The 18,649-nt window shown below is 54.7% G+C and overlaps 1 protein-coding gene across 1 annotated transcript in view; it reads right to left on the reverse strand.

Moving 5' to 3' along the window:
* KIRREL3 (kirre like nephrin family adhesion molecule 3) overlaps positions 1–18,649 on the reverse strand; it is a 111,749-nt gene that overhangs the window by 80,460 nt on the left and 12,640 nt on the right. Inside the window, exon 2 of the mRNA XM_062198461.1 lies at positions 4,915–5,064. Within this exon, the coding sequence (XP_062054445.1) occupies positions 4,915–5,064 (150 nt within the window). The remainder of the gene's footprint in view (positions 1–4,914; positions 5,065–18,649) is intronic.

Here is an 18,649-nt window from a genome sequence, read left to right on the forward strand (position 1 = left end):
AATTTTATTTATGAGAGAGAGAGAGAGAGAGGCTCAGGTTGAGATTCACACAGGGGAGACAGTAAGAGTGGGAAGGAAGGAGAAAGAGGAATTTGCAGAAAAGGATGGAGAGAGACTCCTGGAGAGAAGTTTCCATTTCGGGATGGACAGAAGGCAGAGAACGCGGCCTGCAGACTGCGCCCAGGAGCCTCGGTCACCCTGTTCTCATCATTCCCGCCACCCGCCCTGCACCCCCAGAGCCTGATTAAGCACTTAGGAGGCACTCGGGACACTTAGGAATTTTTGGGCCCTCAGACCACTGGCGATGAATAATAGATAAATAAAAGTTTGAGGATGATAAATCATTGATCAGTGTTCCTGCTGCTGTGCAAGGCTGAATATAAATGCCCACTTACGCCGGGGCTGGTGGGCGGATCTCTGCTGCCTGCGTCTGGGGCCCTGCGCCTGGCAGGGTTCACCTTCCAGCCGCACCACACCCCAGTGCTCCTCCCTGTCCCGTTCCCCTCGGCTCCTCTACTCCCACCTCCCCTCTGCCCTCCGGCATCCGCAAGCGGCTCCTCAGTCTGAAGTGCTGCCTGGGGCAGTGGGAGTTGGCAGAAATGGGTCATAGGAAGAGGATAAGAATGGCCACATTTGGCCTCTTTGTATTTTAGAAAAAAATTATTTATGGGAGATAGATAGCTCCCATCCGCTGCTTGACACCCCAAAAGCTGGAGCTGGGCCAGGGGTGGACCCAGGAACTAGGACAACCCGGGTCTTCTGCATTTGTGGCAGGCATCTCAAGTCCTTGGTCCATCACCTGACGCCTCTCAGGAGATGGAGCTGGGTCTTGAACCCAGATACTCTGATATGGGATGTGGGTATCTCAACCAGCATCCTAACCACTCGGCTAAATGCCCAGCCTTCGTCTTTTAAAGAGAAGATGAGAGGAAGAGTCAAAGATTTCAAATATGCCAAAGTCTCTTTGGATGGGTGAAACATCTTCCTGTAGTTCCTGAAGCTGCACCAGCACCCACAGGCAGGGGCAGGACTTTAGAACATTCTAGACTATTGTAACTGTTCAGAGAAGGTAGTGAGGTGCCCACCACCAGCTGGATTCAAGCAGAGATTGGATGCTGCTGCTGAGTTGATCGTTACACTGGATGAAAGAATGGACTAGTGAGTTCTAAGGCCAAGGTCTTTGGAGGTAGGGCAGGGCTTCTACAGGGTGGGTGGCACCACGGGCCACTAATACCTGGCCCTGGGCAGCTGAGCCCTTCAGGCTCATGTCTTTACGGCCTTAATGGTTTGGCTCCTACATCTGTGCTGACCTGGCCAGAAATGCTCACAAGGCTGTCGGGTGCACCCCAGAGAGCACTGCCTCTCCTGGAGCCCAGGTAAGCTACACCTGCTCCATGCAGGGCCAGGATGAGGGCCTGGAAGTGGGTCAAGTCCAGCGCCCTCCCTGCAGCTGCTGTTCCCAGAACAGCCTGCGGCCCTGGCAACCCAGCCTCTGGATCCCGCTGTCTGGTGATTAGTCCCTGGTTTCCTGCAGGCATCTTGGCTGGAGCTAGTGTTTTTGTTGTCTCGCAAGCGATCAGCAGCAGGATTTCGCTCTCATGAGCTGCTGAAAACATCAGTGATGGGTTTGTTTGTATTTGCCTAATTAGGCGGCGAGCTGTGATGCCATCCCAAGGACTGGCAGCATCTTCGCAAAAACACAGACTTGGAAACGGAGATTCCGAGGAAGTTCTAGCTCCTTCCAAGGTATCATTACTCCTTCATGACTGTTCCTCAGGGAGACAAATTTATTTGAAATCTCGGTTCTACCGTCAAATCGCCTGGGTTCAAAGGCCCGTTGTATCACTTCCTACTTCTGCTGTCCTGGGTGAGTTTTTAACCTGTTCAGGCTTCAGTTTTCTTATCAGTAACACGGGATAATACTAGTACCTTACAGGTTACGGTGAAGATTACGCAGCATCATGTACGTAAAGCACCTGACACATGCTGAGTAGCCTACAAATGATGATGCAAATAAGCAGTCAGGCAACAAAGCCAGAAAGGTCTCTATCTTTTTAAACAATTCGCTTCTTTATTTTTAAATTTTTATTCATTTGAAAGGTGTGTGCGTGTGTGTGTGTGTATGTTTGTGTGAATGTAGGATGATAGATAGATAGATATATTAACATCCTGCAACAGGTGGAATTGGGCCAGGCCAAAGACAGGAATTCATAACCCGGTCTGGATCTTTCATGTGAGTGGCAGGGGCATCAGCTGCCTCCCAGGGTGTACGTTAAGCAGGAAGCAGGAACTGGAAGAGAGCAGGACTGAATCACAGGCACTCCAATACAGCACGCAGGTGTCCTAAGTGAGGTCTCAACCAGCTGCAGAGCCCCCAAGGTCTCTGTCTTTACAAGGGCGAGCAGACAGGGCGTCTGGGCCCTTTGGGGTTAGTGCATTGGGATTGGTCGCCACAGTCGAGTCCCATTGTTCTTTACTCGTGACTTTGCTTGCCTATCAAATAAAAGGGAAAATGCTCTTTTTTTCTCTCTCCAATTACTGCAGATTTATGAGATAATGTCTGAGAAGTACTTTTGTTACTTCAAAGAAGGATGTTCTATCGATATGAGGGAGTGCATTTATAAATCATTTTCTTTGATTGGATTTTCCAGCCTTGGTGACCAGAAAGATTTCTTTTGTTTTTAATTTTTTAAAAGATTGATTTGCTTATTTGAAAGGCAGAGTTACAGAGAGGGAAAGACAGAGATAGAGATAGAAAGATCGATCGATCAATCGATAGATAGATAGATATTGTCTATTTGCTGGTTCACTCCCCAAATGGGTCAGGTCTAAGCCAGGAGCCTGGAACTCCATCCAGGTCTCCCACGTGGGTTCAGAGGCCCAAGCACTTGGGCCATCTTCTGTTGCTTTCCCAGGAACATTAGCTGGGAGCTGGATTGGAAGTGGAGCAGCCGGGTCTAGGACCAGTGCCCTTACGGGATGCCAACGTTGCAGGCAGTGGCTCAACCTGCTGTGACACAACACTGGCTCCAGAAGGATATTAGGTCTTCAGGGAGGTGCCATTCCTGGCAGATGGAACTGGGCCGCATGATTCGAATGGAAGGTCCTGGGATGCTGGCCTCAGTTTCCCTGTAGGAAAAGCTTTGCAGTGTTCCCTGCTCTGGGAATCAAATTGAGCTGTTATGCTCACTTCCTTACTAGGCAGGCAAGCAGTATTAATGGATCCCGTGGGTATCTATCGTTATTATCATGATGCTATTTTTGGCACAAGTACTTTCTCAGGAGTTGGAGTTTGTTGTGTGCGTGGAGAGGGCCGATCTTCTTTCTACAAATGAAGTCAAATTGGAGACAAAGCAGATAATCAGAGCCCGTCACTCTTCAGTGTTAAACAGACTTGGGTCCTGGGCCCCAGCCAGCCACTCCGGGAACTGGACGCCGGAGAGTCAGCTGTCCCCACTGTGATGACCATTGCAGAACCATCCTCGTGACCTGCGGCTTCGTCATGACCAATGACCCAACAAGACCCACATGGCCCCCGACCAGAGGCTGAAAACTGTGGACCAGGAGCCCAGGCAGCCTCCTTCACTGGGAACCTCGCCGGGCCAAGCTCAGGGCCACCCAATGCACCAGCTGTTCTAGCCGGGGGAGGTCGTGCTGTTCCCCCGGTTTCTCCAGGGAGTTCAGAGTCTCTGAAATCACCAGGTTCCCATCATATTAAACCTCACGGCCGTGCGGTGTACTGTGCAGACATTGTGTATTTTATCCATGCTCAGCTGGGCTGCAGCATTCAAACCCTGCAACTGCTATTGACCAATGCTATGCTGTTTCAATATACATTTTTGGCAAGACATAACTCACATTTTAAAATATTAATTTCCTAGCCATCACGTCCCCGGGTGCACTTCGATTTTTTATTTTCCTGCAGCTGTGCAAAGCTGCCTCCCAGCGGCATACACATTCTCCTCTCCTCCTCCACCCTCAGTCACTTTCAACTCACCGGGAAATGACACCCAGCTCTCTCCTGAATCTCATTGTTTATGCCAAACCTCACAGCTTGCCGCCCTGTGCCTGCCCGCTAGGGGGCAGAGGAGCGACGGCTGGATGGCTCCTGTGTGTTTTTCCTCCTGGAGGAGAAGGTGTATGGGAAAGGTGTCTGGATGGGCTCAGCACTCCTAATAGTTAACGAAGCTCCTGGCATGCCCACCTGCCCGTGGGTCACACGTGGGCCGACAACAGCCAGGGAGCGCCCGAAGCACCGCTCGGTGCTGAACGCCAGCCTGGGGAGTGCCGAACAAGCTTTGCCATTCGGCGCCAACACTTCTGCCTTCTCTTTTCTCCCACAGCATGCCGACCCCCAGGCCGACCAGCTTTGGTTGCGAGTTTTCAGTTCGCTGGGCTCCCTTTAATGAGTGGGAAGCCTGGAAGAAGCAGATGGCGACTTCTCTTTCCTTAAAGGCCCTGCCTTGATAAATGGGGCCAAGAAGCAGGCGCATTTGGTTTCTGAAAATCAGACTTCGGGTGAATGGTGGTCGACTTTGGAGTGGAGCCTGCAGGGCGGCACCGGCTTGGGTTCTGCGAGCTGTGGCTCCCACCATTCCCTCGCGGTGCTGGGGAGTCTGGCCTCCAGCTTTTTTTCTGCCAAAGGCCATTTGGATTATTTATAGCATCATTTGCAGACCATACACAATTATCAGCTTAAAAATTAGCCTGCTGTGGACATACTGACTTTCCAGTCCTGCCTGCGGTTGCCTTGGCAGGGCCCTACGTGTGCCCCCCACCCCTGCCAGGCTGACCTTGCCCTGGGCTTGGTAGTGATCCCCAAAGCTCTGTGTACGTGGGTGCTCCCTAGGGACCGTGTGAGTGGGAGAGCAGTGGCCGGTGCCAGGTCTGCAGGGGAGGTCTCGGGGTACTCACTTGAGAGGTCTCGGCCCACACCCAGAGCCAGGCCGTCCTTGATCCACAGAACGAAGCCATCGTACTCGGGGATGGCACACAGCAGCGTCACCGGCTGTCCCGACACCACCACCTGGTCCTGCGGCTGCTGGCTGAAGGAGTAGACTTGACCTAGGAGGGAGACAGCACGGCGGTCAGTTCTGTGCAGGCGGCACTTGTGGGAGCAGAGCGGAGGCTGGCTGGAGACCAACCAGACCTCCCCAGGGGACCTCGCTTTCTGCCATGGTGGGGGTGGGAGATCCCACAGCCAGGGCTTTCTCCCCGCCATGCCTCAGCCGGGCAGCAGGCTGGGGACTGGTGTGGTTCTGTTTAAACCTGAGAACCCAAGACATCCCATAATGGTTTCAGTGTCTCCTAGAGCTGGCCTGGGGCGGAACGCAGAGGAGAGCATGGTGGTGCAGGGTGGCAGAGGGTGTGGCCGAGGGAGCCCGTGGCCACGTGGCTCTTCCTGTGTTTTCTGGAGCAGACCCTCCTGCCACCTCACCATAGCTTGGAGGAAAATCATCGGTGGCCCCCACGCCTCCCCATTCACACCTCCAAACAAGACAGCATGGAACCTGCGAAGCTAATTGGTTCATATTTTATTAAACAAACACATGGTGTGTACAAGATGCCAGCCTCTGCTCTAAGGTTTTAAAATATTAGCTCATTAATACTTTCATCCTCTTAACAACCTAAAAATAGCAGGCACTATTTTCAGCTCCATTTTCCAGATGAGGAAAGGAGGCGGGGATCAGTCACGGAGCCCATGCATGTCAGCTCCCCACCCCCAGCACACACTGCGGGGGGCTGCCCTCCACCTGTCACAGCAATCATACTCTCTGGGAACGTGAACCCCGTGGTGGGGCCTGGGCAATGGAGCATCAGGGGGCCACTGCGTTGTCCAGCAGCAGGGCCATGGCGCGGGCTTCACGCCCTTCTGGCTCCAGGACCCTGTTGCCAGCTCTTTGGCTTGGCCTTGGATGCAGCTGCCGAAGAACGAGGTGACCGTGCTCCCTGGGAGGCCACGGAGGGTGGGTCATGGGACCCTGACAGTCACCGAACACCTGGCTCATGGTGCCATCCAGGCTGAACATTCCCCTTTGTCCATTTGGGCAGGGATAGCCCTGTTCTATCGCAAAGAGACCAGGATCAGAGAGGCACAGGAATCTGCCCAGGGTCACACAGCTGATGAGGGGTGGAGCTGGGGTCCACATTTTTCCACTCCTTGCTATGCAGATGGCAGACACAACAGGGACAAAACTGTACCTGGTGGCTAAGCTGCTACCATAGCCTCGCCTCACCCTCCAGGGAGGGCCAGGGGTCCTGGACATGGCTGCTGCCCCTTGTGGGGTCACAAAGGCATGGGCCTGCAGCACACACAGGGCAGAGCTCTCAGCAGCAGGATGGCCCCAGACGAGAAGGGGAGAGCTGGTGTCAGCTGCAGGCGGCAGCTGAGGGCATGAGTGGGCCCCCGCAGGAGCAGAGACGCAGGGTCCTTGGCCAATGGGGATGGGGTGTGGCTGGGGAGCTGGGCTGCGTCGTCCACCTGGTGAGATCTTGGCTGGGTCTCACAGGAGTCTCATTAACAATCAGATTGGCCTTGAATAGAGGGAGTAACACTCTTTTTATTCTGATTTGAGCTTTACAAATTAGATTTCATAGGACATTTTAATCAGCTATGTGTAGTGGGCTTTTTTTCTCCCCCCCTCTCTGTCTCTTCAAGTTCTCTGTTGTAATTAGTGTGTTCCTGGCACCAAAACAGGAGCAAAAAGGAGGGAAGAGTTGAGAGAGGAGAAGGGGGAGAGGCGGGAGAGACTGGAGGAGGAGGAGGAGGAGTGGAAGAAGGGGCAGGGAGGCAGGCTGAGGGGTGGGGAGCGCAGGAGAGACAGTGGTCACAGGGGACCTTACTCCCTGCTCTAATGAGGATTTCACAGCTCATTCTTTTATCTCAAAGTCTTTCTTGCAGGAAGGATGATGTCAGGCAGCCGAAGATGGTGCTATCAGAATTATCAGGTTGTCAGCTGGGAGTTGCAGGGGCTATAATGAGAGGGCCCCAGACGAGGGGGTGCCTGAGCCCCGGGAGATGTCCGTCCCTAGGAGCCCCATTGCCCCCACTTCGCGGAATGAGTTGGACGAGGTGACCTGGGGGGCTGGGGCAAGGTGAGCTCTGCGGGGGTGGTGGTGGTGGTGGGAGAGCGAGGACATCTGTTGCCATGGTAACTAGCCTCTGGGGGAAGGAGGGTGCTGGGAGGAGGGCCCAGTGCAGGTGGGTGTGGAGGTGGTCTATTGGTGCTCACTATGCCACTGGGGGTGCCTCAGAGCCAGAAGCTGGGGGCAGACATGAGATCCCCCAATAACACCAGGGTCTGGGAGGGAGCCTGGAGTGTAGCGCGTTTCCCGCACGATCCCTGCAGCTACCCCCAGGGCTTCAGTTCTGTCTGTCTGGACCCTCTTGGTTTCTGTATGGATAGAACATTTCTGGGGGCAGCTGGGTGCACAACACAGTCTCACAAAGCTGCCTGAAGAACAGGACCTGCAAATTACTTAGGGCGGGGGGCAGTTAATACCTTCTAGATAATTTCCTTGGCAATATCATTTTAAGTTTTGTGCATTAGGTGTAAGCCACTCAATTACGTTTCTCTTTTAAGCCAGTGAGACGCTTCTGCAAGTGGGTCATACACTGAGTGTTACCATCCAGCGTGGGTAGTGTTGAGGAGCTGTGGAGGAAAAGGGGGTGGAGGGAGGGAGCCGCTCTCTTTTCAGCCGTGCAACTGACCCAGAGGCCTCTGCTTGGGGTTCAAGGGCCTCTGAGGGACGGCATCGTGCACCAGCCAAGGGTGTGGATCACTGCCAAGAAACTGCTCCTCACCCATTGCTTTGCAGTCTGCTTTAATTCCTGCATTTCCTTGTGTACTCCCACACAAGAAGTGAACCAAGTGCGAAAGTGCCTCAGGTGATTCTGTCACCTCCTGGATGTGATCCGGAGTGGACAGCAGCTCCCTGGGAACACTGTCTCTCCACACACGCTGCCTGGTACCTGCTACCAGGCAGGCATGGCATTGCCGCGTGAGACTCGTGAACAGGCCTGGTCTACCCCCCTGAGCTTGCGTCTGGGCTCCCCCTTGAGCCTGGGACATCTGCAGTTGAGCACAGGGTAAGCACTTCTTCTGCTAAGGGCCTGCTCTCGGTGTGGACAAGACACACCTGCTGCCGGCCTCCGCCCAGGGTTTCCCTCGACTGCCTATTTCTTCGGATGCCGAGGAGGTTCTCCTGAAGCCTGGCAGCTGGTGCCACCTCCCCTTCCCATGTTCTATTTGTGAGAACTAGGTGATTTAAGTTAGCGAGGCAGAAAGAGGGAGGAGAACGTGCACTCTTATCCACTGGCTCACTCCCCAAATGTCTGCAGCAACAGGGAATTCAATCCAAGGCACTCACGTACTTCAGCCATCATTGCTGCCAACCAGGGCCGGCACTAGCAGGAAGCTGGAGTTGGGGATTGAACGCAGGTTCTCATAGATGGGACATGAGCATCTTAGCCACTAGGCTAAACACCCACCATTTTTCTTTTTTAGGAAATCAGTTATCTTTTGGAGAGGCAGAGAGGCTGGGGGAGCGAGCCTATGCTGTGATTTTAGTGTGTCGCCAGCGCGGGGGCTGGTGGCGTCTTGCCCAACGCTCACTGTCACTCCTGCTGCTACAACTGGGGTCCAGACCTCAGCACCTCCACACGCTCTGCACACGCTCCCCTCATCCACGGCACGTGAGGCCCTGGGTTTTTCTCCTTCCATCTCCGCTTGCCTCACAGCCTTCCTTTGCAAGGGTGGTGCCTTTCCTTCTCTCTGCCCTCCGCAGGACAACACTCCACCTTCCACCCTGGATTACACCTGCTCCAAAGTCTTAACGCTCCTTCTCCCAGGTGCTCTATGGCGCCCCCGTGTGGCTGCTAGCTGCTCAAGTCCTCCCTGATCTAGCATTCTGGGATTGCACTCCCCCTCCCCCCTACTCCCACCCCAGGCCTCTCTGAGCCCTCCTGAGGGTACCCCCAGGGCTAGCCCAGTGCACAAACCCCTTATGCAGCTCTGCTCACTGTGCCTGTGAATGTGTCCCCAGGACAGTCTGTTTCCCGAGAGCCGGAAAGCTGTTTTCACGTGATCACCACCGAGCAGGCAGATACTGTGCTGACCACAGGGCTTGGAAGGGAAAGCTGAGAAACAGTGGGAAAGGCCGCAGCCTCAAAGAGCCAGGCTTCCAGGAGCAAACACAGCTGAGTCACTCATGGAGACCCACTTGATGCTGGGTCTTGGTATGCCTTGCACCTGCACTGTGTGGTGACCACCATTACCCGGATCTTACAGATAAACCGAGGGTCATAGAAATAGGGGGATTTGCCCGAGGTCAAGGGGCGAGCTTCGGTGTACTTCAAGCCCAAGAATCTAGGGTTGCAGCCCTGTTTCCTCACCGCTATCCCTTGTGGGCTACTGAAGAAGGGCCTGGAACCCGGATTTTGATTCTCGAACAAGCACTCACTCCACCAGCCAGCCAGACACATCTGGTAGTCTGGAGGGAGGCAGAGGACGTTTGCAGTGAGAAATTTCCCACCTGCTCCAGCCAGATCTTTTCTGCTTCGATTCCATGCAAATCACTTAAGATGTTTGTGAAATCTTACGCATTTCATTTGAGAAGGAGGGATGGAGGGAGAGAGGGTGGGGGGAAGAGAGAGAGGGAGACAGGGAGGGAGGGGGGAAGAGTGGGAGGGAGGGAGAGAGAGAGAGGGAGAGAGAGAGAGAGATAGGGAGAGAGAGAGAGAGATGTCTGCTGGTTCACTACCCAAATGCCACAAAAGCTGGGTGAAGCTAGGAGCCATGAACGCAATCCAGGTCTCCCATGTGGGAAGCAGGGATCCAATTACTTGAGCCATCACCCGCTGCCTCCCAGGCGCTGCATTAAGAGGAAGCCGGATCCAGGAATCAAAGCCATGAACTCCAATGTGGAATGTGGGCATCTCAACCGTCAGGCAGAGCACCCACTCCAAACAGTTAAGATTTCGATTGAACAAATTTGATTATTACAGAATACTGGAAAGCCTCAGATTTCGAATTTCAGGGAGGACTTTTTTCTGGGGCTAAAAGGTGAGCCCAAAAGGTCAAGGTGTAGATCTCCAAGAGTTTGTGGCTACCGGCCCCTTTTCTCTTCACCCTCTTCACTTTCTCCTCCACTCACCCGTGCCCCCCATCTCCCAGCACCTCCCTGTCTTCTCCCTGGGAACAGCTCCCTCTTCAAACAGACCCGGGCCCTACTCTGCTGTCAGGGCCACTCTGGGGGACTTCTGGAAGGGACAGTGGTCTCGAGGCTCTTTCAGGTCCAAGGCTGTGGCGTGCACAGGATAGTGAGAAGATGGCCCCTGCCCCTTGGTCCTGGTGCTTGGGGCCTTGCCATGCTAGGCTCAGAGAAGCCCTGGAACTCACTGATTTCTGCCGTGATAACCATTAGCCCCAAGTCTTTTGGGGGCATCTTCTAGTACTCCAGTGTCTCAAGACTGTTGGCACCCCATGGGAGTGTGTCTTGGCACCGTGATTTCATGGTGGCAGTGAAAGGCAATGATCCAGCATCAGCAGGGAGTCGTACAAGGAGCAGGGATCCGGGATTGTTATTGGGGCAGGAGGGGTAAAGCTTTGGTGCAGGTTCTGCCCTGGAGCTGAACATTTCAGATCCCCTGCTGTCGCCCTTTCCTTCCGTGCTGGTGTGTGGCCGGCTCCGTCCCTCATTCCCTCTCTCAGACAGGCCACTTTGGCAGGGCCCTTGCTCCAGCAGCTGTGGGCTGAGGGAGGTACTGCTGCCCGTAGGGGAAACTGCAGCCACAGCTGGACAGGAATGCTGGGGTCGCCTGCAGTGTTTGCCTTTACTCTGCAAGCACGTACAAGGCCATCCTCATGGCCGTGGGTGGAGGCAGCCCAGCTGAGACCCTGCCTGCCCCAGACTCAAATCCCAGGGTGTCCAGTGAAACTCCCTGGGAGTACACGTGGTCACTCTCAGGACTACAGTAGACTAGCAGGGATCAAGTGACCAGTCCCAGACAGAGTCACGTAAGGTTTTTTGGGAGTTTAGGGGACGCCTGTTTCAAGCATGGAGGAACCAGACGGGGCTTCCTGGAAGAGGAGAAGGGGAATGGGATGAAGCAGAAACTGCAAACTCCATTCTGGGGTAGTGGAAAACACAAGCAAAGGCATAAGTGATGCCTAACCCTCAGCCACCTGCTTGGAAGACCTGACTGAAGTGCACCTGCTGCACCTGCTTGGAATACCTAGCCAAAGGGTTGGTCACCTGCCAGGGCAGGGGGCAGTGAGGCCTGGGGAAGAGCTCTGGTTCTGTCACCACGATGTGACCTGGGGCAAGTTCCTCACCTTCTCTGAGCCTCGGTTTCCACATCTGCAAAATGGGGATGGCCCATCAACTCGTCCTGGCACAAGGAAGGCTTTTATAGAGGACTTTTCTTATTCTCTTCACTCTCTAGGAGTCTTTTCTGAGCCCAGGGCAGTTAAAACCAGGGCCAGAGAAGCACCTGTCACAGGGGCCCTGGAGCCGAGGGTTTGCAGATTTTCAGCTGAAATTGTTAGCACTCTGTTTCTTCCCCCAAGTCGTGCAGGTGAGAGATCTGAGCCTTCCAGCCCTCCCGCGGCTGTGCCACCGCCACCTGTCCCATCAGCCCCAGGGTCTCCGGGAGCGCCAGGTCAGCCGTGCAGGAAGGCCCGAAGGCCACCGTCTGCTCGGCTGGTAGTGGCCAGCTGGGGAAGGCTTAGGAACGCAGGTTCTGGGGATATTTACCCCAGCTCTCTTCCAGCCGGGAGCTCGCAAAATGCCCTCTTAGGAGATTCAGGGAAGCTGCCCCTGTCCTGAGAAGCCAGCAGATGGCAGGCCAAGAAGGAGAAGGAGCCAGCTCAGTGGCCAGGGTGAGACAATTCTGATTGCTCCTGGAAGCCCAAACCTCGACTTCTGATGTTTTCTTGGGGCTCAGCACAGGGCTATGAGATCTGGGAAGTTTCAGAATGTGCTGCTGTGACCAGCTCAGGAGAGTAAGATTGTAGATGATAGGATGTGTTCTGGCTCATGGATTGCCTAATAAATCTGATGTTTATGGGAGGTTCAAGAGGTGCCGTGGTGGCTTCAGGCAGGGGTGGGAGTCAACTCTGCAGTCTCCAAGACTCTGGGCTGGGTGTGGACGTCCAGGCGCCACTGCCAAGTCTTCTGCTGCAAGGGACGTAGAGCCTGGGAAAAGCAGACGTGTGCACAAGGAGCTACAATGACAGGTGGTTCGGGGGCAAAAGCACTGAAGCCACACAGTCTAGGCTGTATCCCTGGCTCTGCCCTGTCAGCTGTGTGTCCCTGGGAAAAAATCCCTCAGTCCCTCGGAGCCTTGGTTTCCGCCTCTGGAGAGCAGCCCCTGCCTGTTGGGTTGTTGGTGAGAACAGAACAGGTTGTGTAAGTGCACAGACAGAGCCCTGCCTGCCCTCTGCCACGGCAGCTGTCCCCATGGATGGGACCCCACTGCGACTGGTGCATGGTGCACGGCGCATGTGCGCCTGCGCGTGGGGATGCATTTAGAAGGATGAGGCCCCGCAGATGGCTTGGTGGGTTTGGCTATGCAGATCCTGAGAGCTTTGTGCTTGGTGAGGACTCATCAGGTCCAGGAAGATCACAGCCGTGACAGTGAGGAGGGCCGGGGAAGGGGGGACCATCCGAAACCAGGGAAGCTGGTCGGGAAGACTTTGCTGCCACAAGGGCACAGAAGAAAGCTGCATTCGTGGAAAGAAGGAAATGGATTTAGAAGCCATTTGGAGGAGCGTGGATACCATTTGCTAGAGGATGAGGGAGAGGGACGCATCCAGGGCCCCTGTGCCTGGCTTGCAGCAGTGTGAGTGGGTGACGGCAGAGCCTCCTGCTGTTTCAAAGCAGGTGTGGGGGCCGACGCTGTGGCACACTAGGTTAACCCTCTGCCTGCAGCGCCAGTGTGTTATTTGGGCACAGGTTCTAGTCCCGGCTGCTCCTCTTCCAATCCAGCTCTCTGCTGTGGCCTGGGAAAGCAGCAGAAGATGGCCCTGGGAGACCAGGAAGAAGCACCTGGCTCCTGGCTTTGGATCGGCGAAGCTCCAGCCGTTGCAGTCATTTGGGGAGTGAACCAGTGGGTGGAGGACCTTTCTCTCTGTCTCTCTCTCACTGTCTGTAACTCTACCTCTCAAATAAATAAATAATAAAATCTTTAAAAAAATGCAGGTGTGTGGTGGGACGGTGGGTTAGTCACACTCACTGAGCACTCACCATGGGTCAGGCCACAGGAGAAAGGCTTTTTGTGTCCTGTCACCGGTGTTGACTTGAGAATTCACCTCCAACTATGGAAAGTTATAGATACTGATATGACTACGGGAGGAGGCCAAGGTTAGGAGCAGCTGCTACCTTGAGTGGGGTCCCTAGCTCCTGTCAGGGTTTGCACAGGCTTCAAGCCCTGTTGAGATGGCAAGAGGTCACCTGACCCAATCTTCCTTTGGCCTGGGACTGGACCTCCAGACACAGAAGCCAGAAGAACCGGGCAGGGCCTCCTCTCCACTGTCTGTTTCTCTGAGGCTGGTACTGGGAGAGAGATTCGGAAGCACTCTCAACCCCAGCATTGCCACCTGCAGTCATTGGTATCTTGATTGTGACGCACGAGGCTGCAGGAGCTTGGAGTGTGGATTTTGCCTGGGCTGACACAGAACCTGACTGCCCTTCCCAGGGGCAGAAAGCCCAAGGACACATTCTGCTATCCTTGCTCCTCACCCGAGCTGAGGCAGCCCGGGCAGCCTGTGATCCCCCTGGCTTTGCACGGCTCTCCCCAGGACACACAACCCACCAAGGTTGTCCTGGACAGCCCGGGGCCTTTAATGAAGAGCAATCAGGCTGGCCGAGGCAGGGAGAGTCCAAAGTCACTATAAATCCTTTGCCTGCTGATTAGCAGCCGTACGGCCCAGCCGGAGAGTGCTCGGCACTCATTAGTGACAGGGGGGACGGAGTCCTCCATCGATCCAGCCAAGGCCTGGATGCCAAGATGATGCTGATAAGTGTGGCTGGAAATGCTGGCCCTACAGTGCCTGTGCAGGAGCCCATCCATCCCTGCCTGAGGTCACCCGGGGGTAGACAGGGACTGGCGGGGTGGGGGCAGATGTCGAAGGAAGATGTTGGGTGGTATTGTCTTGGGGTGCTACTGGCTGGCCGCGGGCTGTAGGTTAAGTCCCTTTCTGGGTCTGAGTCTCAGCCTCTTGTATCTCTGGGTTGGAGTATGCCCTGACTGTACCATCGTCCGGGGAAGCTGGGGAACAGCAGAGAAGGAAGAAAGAGGTGCTGGAGAGAGCAGGGATGGGGCTGCCATTAGTCCAAAGGGAGCTGCAGGCTCCAGGCATGGCAAGGAGTGCACCCCAGTCCTGCGCTACAGGGCATCGGCGTGGGTTCCTCTGGGAGAGGCCTGAGGCTGCGCTGCAGGCTGGCTGGTGCCGCGAGGCTCAGCATCTCCTGCCCCCTTTCTGAAGGCTGCTTGCTTTGTGGCACATGAAGGTGTAGGTTCCCTGTGAGCACCCAGGCCGGTCCAGAAGGTACCTTTTGGCGCTGCCTCTGCCACCTCTTGGCGGGTGTCCCTGGCGTGACTCTTCTCTGCCCTAAGTGTCGGATTCCTGCTGTATAAAATGCAGGGTCTAGGGCCGGCGCCACGGCTCACTAGGCTAATCCTCCGCCTGCGGCACCAGCACTCCGGGTTCTAGTCCCAGTTGGGGCGCCGGATTCTGTCCCGGTTGCTCCTCTTCCAGTCCAGCTCTCTGCTGTGGCCCAGGAAGGCAGTGGAGGATGGCCCAGGTCCTTGGGCCCTGCACCCGATGGGAGGAAGCACCTGGTTCCTGGCTTCGGATCAGCGCAGTGCGCCGGCCGCAACGCACCGGCTGTAGCGGCCACCTGGGGGGTGAACCAATGGAAAAAGGAAGACCTTTCTCTCTGTTTCTCTCACTGTCTAACTCTGCCTGTCAATAAATAAATAAATAAATAAATGCAGGGTCTGGACTGTCAGTTGATCTGTTGGGTCCCTTCCTCTGAACCCTGATGCTCTATGTTCTAGTGTATCCCAGGTCCTATTGAGGGGAGTCTCGAAGCTGCAAGCAATACAGCTGGGGCACAGAGAAGTGGAAAGCAAAGCTCTCAAGGACACTTGGTCTGTTAGGGGAAGATCCATGTCCTACGCCATTTTCTTTAGAAACAAAATAATCCTTTTCTGCGGCTGTTGGCCTTGCCATGCATAAGCGGTTCTAAAACTTCCTTGTGCATGAGAAGCACCTGGGGAACTGGCTAAAAATAGTTCCCAGGGTTCCGACTCAGATTCCGTGATACCAGAGGGTCTGAGTTGGCTGAGGAACCTGCGTCTTAACAGCCCGCAGGGGGTGCTGTACGGGGTCGTCTGGACCTCATCAGAGCTGCACTGCTGCAAGCCAACGTCCCAGGCGCCAGGGTCTGGGTTCCCTGCAGTTCTCAGCTTTCAAGGTCACTGTGTGGCCTTGGCCCGGCTGCTGTCTCTCTCCGGGTGCACTTGAGTGTCCTCAATGCACAGTGAAGGCACTTGGAGGTCAGGAGTTTTCACACCTTTTTAATTGCAGGCAACCGTTTCTGTCAATCAAATCACCGACAGAACCCCACTGCATAAACTGGGTGGAGGCAGAGCTGAGGCAGAGCTGCAAGGGCTGAGTCCCGTGCCTGGCCCCCGGCAGTGGACCCCAAGGTCCCTCTGCAATGCTCAGGGATTCAGAAGGTTTCATACGGAGTGATCTCCGGTCTGCATGCCGGACAATGCCACTGCTGGGAGTCCCACTGGAAGGTGTGGCAGCAGGCTCAGGATGTGGCGTGCACTGTGTGGCTCAGACAGGCTGGCCTGAAGCCCCAGGTACTCGGCCTCATTCACTGGCCCTGTGCTGGGAGTGACAGCTTAAACCCAGTGCCTCTTGCGGAGTCTCCACCGGAGCTGTTCCCAGCTGGAACTAGATGGTCTTGGTGCAGTGTCCTCAATTTCTCCCCTCTTGGAGACCAAATACAATCAACTCTTAATTATCTTTGTTAATGGAGAGGGGCAAGAGTGTGAATAATCCAAGATGACGGACAACTCAGCATAATGAGTAATCCTAAGTAACATTTATTTTTGACTTTGGAGTGCATTTTGGTATTCATGTTTGAATATGGATGTGTTTGATGTTCTGGGAATTTTTAGTAGTTAATAAAAAATAAAAAATCCACGACCCAGTGCTGGCAAACCCTCCCTGCCTCCCACTCAGCTGGGTGGAAGACGTCACCTCTGCTGTTGGCTACCCTGCACCCTCCCCAGCCGACTGTCTCTGTGGCTCAGGCCTCCCCGGGATGGGTGTGTGGTGGGGGTAACAGTCACTGGTTTTGCCTGGAAAGGACCATCATTCCCTTTGGGTCTCATGCAAATAAGAGCAAGAGAAGAAGCTGTGAAATGTTAACAGAGGACTTCATTAAGCATTCCCGGTGACAGCATTTGCCAGGAAGGGGGACGATTTGCCAGCAGATAATTGAGAGCTGACTATACTTGTGCCCTAATTACAAAAGGGATCTGCTTCTCACCGCCCTGGGATTCTGTGCCCGGCCAGAATTAACCACAGCTAACTCTTGGACAAGCGTCATCCTCCACAAAGCCCTTCACACACATGCTCTTCCTTGATCCACACACACAATACCTCTCGGAGAAGGTTCTGCCGTTAGCCCTGATGTAGCGACTTAGATGCCAGGGGCCAGAGCCTGATGCCTCCCGTAGGTGCACCCTCCACGTTCACCTTCTTCTGCCACACTCTTGCCTCTTCTGCCCCCACCTGGCAGGCACTGTTTGTTTGCATCCACCCCGAGAATGCAGCAGTCCAGAAGCAAGGGACTTGCGAGGACTGCCCCAGTCTTTGTTCTGCTTCAAGGGGAGATGTTTATAAAGGAGAGATTTTGTGCTTGAAGGTCCTCGAGGAGCAGCAGAGGGAGGGTGCAGGCTGCTAGGGGTGCCCAGGACCGAGGGAGGGGTTTTCTCCCTCTCTAGGGGTTTCAGGCTGACCTCTGAGCCCAGGCATCAAGGGAGAAAGAACCCACAGGGAGAGAGCTCCTCGCAAGCCCAGACCATCTTTTCATCATCCACCCTGGGGGACAGAGAGAATTCTTCCCATTTTCTGTGGCTTGGAGAAGTTGAGGAATCTGTGTGGTGGACTTGGGATTCGAACTCCTGACCCCCCACTCTGCCCTTTGTTTTACACAATGGTGCTGGGTGGGCAGAGAGTATTTATGCTCTGTGGCCTCCTCTTTAGAAAGCATAGCCCCGCCTCTGAGCCCCCAGTGCTCCTGCTATGCTCCTAAAACAGGTAAGAGGCTAGTGGGACATCAGCTTCCTGCCCGCCGGGCACAGGCCCTGCCCCTGCCTGTAACCTCAGGTGCCTTTGGGACTGAGACCAGCTCTGCGAACAATCACTCAGGCACAAGTCATCTGTAGTGAGGCCAAGATGTGGCTGTCTTTAACCCCGCCCCGCTGCATCCCCACTCAGGAGCCCTACTTCTCCGACTGCTTTCTCTGTTCCAGGGCCTGGTGAATGATGACTTCCATTCCCCGCATTGCTGGAGGCTTGGGCCTTTGCAGCAGCTACCGTGGTGCTGAGCTGCTTATTTGCTGTGAGACGACTCAAGGAGGACCGGCTGGTGCCTGGCGAGGCCCTTCTGCGGCAAGGGCCCCCTGAGATCGGGGAGGAGCTGTGGACGTGCATTCTCTTGTGCCATGTGGTCCCATCCCAACCTGCCCCCAAGGACATCTCCATTTTCCAGCATGGAGGGGCTGACAGCTCCTCCAATAGAAGAGTTACTCCTGGCTTCGCTGCAGAGAACAGAGCAAGCTTTCAAGCCTCCTCCCTTAAACGCAGCAATATTTGGTAACACTCGGCGTCTTGGGGAGAGAATTCATGTCTGTAATTAGTTACTGTATATCACCGTTAGTACTCTGCTCAGGATTTACTGGGCAAATACCATTTAACTGCACAATAACTACAGGTCCTTGCTGCTTATTGGGTAATTTACTAAGGCTGGGAGAATGGGGCAGGAGGGACGCTGAATAGGAGGTATTGTAACCCCTTGAATCAAACTTTATGAGTTTGGGTTTGGCAGGGAGGCGGCTGCTCGTAGCCAGCTCTCCTTGTTTTGTTTGCAGACTTGGCTGGCGGACGGCTTCTTTCCTTTGATTTATTGCAGGAGGAGACGCCTGGGAGTGGGATCTGGGGCTGCCTGGGGCTGCCTGGGCTACGGAGGGGCCTTTTGATAGGGAGGGTCTTTGGCTGAGAATCTGCCTACAGCAGGAACCCAGCCTTGGTGTCCTGGGGGCTCCATCCAGCCCTGCCATTTACTTCCTCCACGGGGGCCTGTTTTCCTATCTGGGCCAGTGGGTGGGAGTGTGGGGAGCATATCTTGGCTGGCAGCATCAAGATCGTTGCTGGAGCTCTCTCTTTCCTCGCAAGTTGCAAGTGGAGCTTGGGAAGCAGCCACTCCTGGACACTTGGCCGACATTCCCGGCCTTAATCTGCTTGAACAAAGTCTGTCTTTGTTTGGCCGGGCACCGTCTAAACTCCTCTAACCTATTTAGGCCACAGGGAGGGGAAGAGACACAATAATGAAAAACTCA

The sequence above is a fragment of the Lepus europaeus genome, chromosome 7 (assembly GCF_033115175.1).
Source record: "Lepus europaeus isolate LE1 chromosome 7, mLepTim1.pri, whole genome shotgun sequence".
In the NCBI taxonomy this organism is placed as follows: Eukaryota; Metazoa; Chordata; class Mammalia; order Lagomorpha; family Leporidae; genus Lepus; species Lepus europaeus.